The sequence below is a fragment of the Arachis stenosperma genome, chromosome 4 (assembly GCF_014773155.1).
Source record: "Arachis stenosperma cultivar V10309 chromosome 4, arast.V10309.gnm1.PFL2, whole genome shotgun sequence".
Lineage (NCBI taxonomy): Eukaryota > Viridiplantae > Streptophyta > Magnoliopsida > Fabales > Fabaceae > Arachis > Arachis stenosperma.
Window position 1 is genome coordinate 59,333,513 of NC_080380.1, and position 3,364 is coordinate 59,336,876.

The window sequence follows — 3,364 nt, forward strand, 5'->3', positions numbered from 1 at the left end:
TTGGTGATGGCTGACAGATCAATCAAAACACCCAATGGCATTGTGGAAAACTTGTTAGTAAAGGTTGGGAAGTTTATCTTCCCTGCAGACTTTGTAATTCTGGATACAGAGGAAGAAGGAAACAATTCAATCATCTTAGGGAGACCATTCTTAGCCACGGCCAGAGCCATTATTGATGTAGAGAAGGGAGAGATGATTTTTAGGGTGCATAATGAACAAATGGTCATCAATGTCTTCAAATCAATGCAACACCCCCCTGAACAAGAAAACTACATGAAGGTGGATATGATAGAAAGTTTGGTGGAGGAAATGTTAGAAGCCACTTGTCATAAGCAACAGGAAGAGAAAGTAGTAGAAATTTCCAGTGAAGACAAGGAGAAAGAGAAGCCAAAACAGGAGTTGAAGCCTCTCCCCCCTTACCTCAAATATGTGTTCCTGGGAGAAGAAGAGACCCTACCAGTGATCATTAACTCCTCCTTAAATATGGAAGAAGAGACAAGGCTGATTAAAGTGTTGAAAGCCCACAAAACAGCCTTGGGTTGGACAATTAAGGATATCAAAGGCATTAGCCCAGCCATTTGTATGCATAAAATTTTGTTGGAAGAAGAATCAAAGCCTATGGTTCAACCCCAAAGAAGACTCAACCCAACCATGAAGGAGGTGGTTCAAAAAGAAGTCATAAAGTTATGGAATGCTGGAATAATTTTTCCAATCTTTGACAGCTCATGGGTGAGCCCGGTTCAAGTTGTACCAAAAAAGGGAGGAATGACGGTCATCACCAATGAGAAGAATGAGTTGATCCCTACTAGAACAGTGACTGGGTGGAGGATGTGCATAGACTATAGAAGATTGAATGATGCCACAAGGAAAGATCATTTTCCTCTCCCATTCATTGATCAGATGCTGGAAAGATTGGCCGACCATGCCTATTATTGCTTCTTGGATGGGCATTCCGGGTACAATCAAATCGTGGTGGACCCCAAGGACCAAGAAAAGACTGCCTTCACATGTCCATTTGGAGTTTTTGCATACAGGAGGATGCCCTTTGGGCTATGCAACGCCCTAGCCACATTTCAGAGGTGTATGCTTTCCATTTTTTCTGATATGGTTGAAAAATTTTTAGAAGTCTTCATGGATGATTTTTCTATTTTTGGCAATTCATTTAACACTTGTTTGCATCATTTAACTCTTGTTTTGAAAAGATGCCAAGAAACTAACTTGGTCTTGAATTGGGAGAAATGCCATTTCATGGTTCCTAAAGGGATAGTTCTTGGATATAAAGTATCATACAAGGGTATAGAAGTTGATAAAGCCAAAATAGAAATTATTGAAAAACTTCCTATACCCGTTAATGTGAAAGCAGTAAGGAGTTTTCTTGGGCATGCGGGTTTCTATAGAAGGTTCATCAAAGATTTCTCAAAAATAGCAAAGCCATTGAGCAATTTGCTAGTGATTGACAACCCTTTCATCATTGATAGCAACTGTAAGCATGCCTTTGAAACCTTAAAGAGAAAACTCATCACAGCACCAATCATCACACCCCCTGATTGGAACTTGCCTTTTGAACTTATGTGTGATGCAAGTGACCTTGCTATTGGTGCTGTGCTAGGACAAAAGAAAAACAAGTTGCACCATGTCATATATTATGCCAGCAAAGTGTTAAATGAAACACAGAAAAATTATACCACCACTGAAAAGGAGCTTTTAGCAATTGTATATGCATTTGATAAGTTTAGACAATACTTGATTGGTTCAAAAGTTATAGTGTATACTGACCATGCTGCTCTCAAGTATTTAATGTCTAAACAGGATTCAAAACCAAGGCTTATTAGGTGGGTGCTGCTGCTACAAGAATTTGATATTGAAATAACAGATAGGAAGGAAAGTGAGAATCAAGTAGCAGGTCATTTATCAAGAGTGCCACAAGAAGCCAATCAAGACAAACCACAGCAAGTAAATGAGAATTTCCCTGATGAACACCTTTTCCAAGTTCAACAAGCACCTTGGTTTGCTGACATAGCAAATTATAAAGTTGGAAGAAAGATTCCCAAGAAATTCACCAAGCAACAAATCAAGAAGCTACTCAATGAAGCAAAGAAATTTCTATGGGACGAACCATTCTTATTCAGACGGTGTTCAGATGGAGTGATAAGGAAATGTGTCCTGGAAGGTGAAATGAGCAACATTCTGTGGCACTGTCACGGTTCAGCTTATGGAGGGCATTTTGGGCCCGAAAGAACAGCAGCCAAGGTACTTCAAAGTGGATTTTATTGGCCAACCATCTTTAAGGATGCCAGAGAGTTTACCCATTAATGCAGTGAATACCAAAAGGCTGGAGGTTTGACAAGAAGGAATGAGATGCCTCAAAACTATATCCTGGAAGTGGAGCTGTTTGACCTCTGGGGCATTGATTTCATGGGCCCATTTCACCCTTCTTACTCTTTTAAGTACATCTTGGTAGCAGTAGAATACGTCTCAAAATGGGTGGAAGCCATAGCCACAACCACGTGTGATGCACCAGTTGTTCTATAGTTCTTAAAGAAACACATATTTACCAGGTATGGAGTACCTAAAGGATTGGTGAGCGATGGCGGTGGTCACTTCTGCAACAGACAGATGGAGAAGCTACTTCATAAGTATGGAGTGATACATAAAGTGGCTACACTTTACCATCCACAGACCAACGGTCAGGCAGAACTTACCAATAGGGAGTTGAAGAGAATTTTGGAGAAGATAGTGGAAGCTACTAGAAAGGATTGGGCTAAAAAACTGGAAGATGCACTTTGGGCATACAGGACAGCATTCAAGACACCTATTGGGAAGTCCCCCTTTCAGCTATTGTATGGCAAATCTTGTCACCTCCCTGTAGAGCTTGAACATAGAGCTTTTAGGGCCACTAAACTTCTCAACCTTGATTCCCAAGCTGCAGGAGAGAAAAGGCTATTACAACTAAATGAGTTGGACGAATTTAGGCTAGAAGCTTATGAAAGTGCTAAGATATATAAGGAAAGAGCTAAGAGGTGGCATGATAAGAAGATCATAAAGAAGGAATTCAAGCCAGGACAGCAAGTGCTCGTGTACAATTCAAGACTTAAGATATTTCCTGGCTAACTTAAGTCTAAATGGACTGGCCCATATTTGGTGACAAATATCTTTCCTTATGGAAGCCTTGAGCTACTTGATGAAGCTACACAGAGCCACTTCACAGTGAATGGACACAGAGCAAAGCCTTACTTAGGAGGACAATGGGACAAGGAGAAAGAAATCCAGAATCTGAACTAAGCAAGCACAAAGGATGTCAAGCTAGTGACAATAAAAGAGCGCTTGTTGGGAGGCAACCTAACCTGAGGTAGTTTTCTTTTCA

General features: G+C 40.6%; 1 protein-coding gene across 1 annotated transcript; it reads left to right on the plus strand.

The window, feature by feature from the left end:
* Positions 1-219: 219 nt before the first annotated feature.
* LOC130975025 (uncharacterized) lies at positions 220-3,111 on the plus strand. The gene is made up of 5 exons (XM_057899858.1): positions 220-1,081; positions 1,262-1,713; positions 1,810-2,250; positions 2,332-2,447; positions 2,559-3,111. Exons 1-5 carry the CDS (start codon positions 220-222, stop codon positions 3,109-3,111), a joined length of 2,424 nt encoding a protein of 807 aa, XP_057755841.1.
* The last annotated feature ends 253 nt before the right edge of the window (positions 3,112-3,364 follow it).

Coding starts and splice junctions, on each gene's coding strand:
- LOC130975025 (XM_057899858.1), top strand. CDS start 220: ATGGTCATCAATGTCTTCAAATCAATGCAACACCCCCCTGAACAAGAA. Junction 1,082..1,261: donor CCTAGCCACATTTCAGAGGT/GTATGCTTTCCA, acceptor TGGTTCCTAAAG/GGATAGTTCTTGGATATAAA. Junction 2,251..2,331: donor CCGAAAGAACAGCAGCCAAG/GTACTTCAAAGT, acceptor GAATACCAAAAG/GCTGGAGGTTTGACAAGAAG.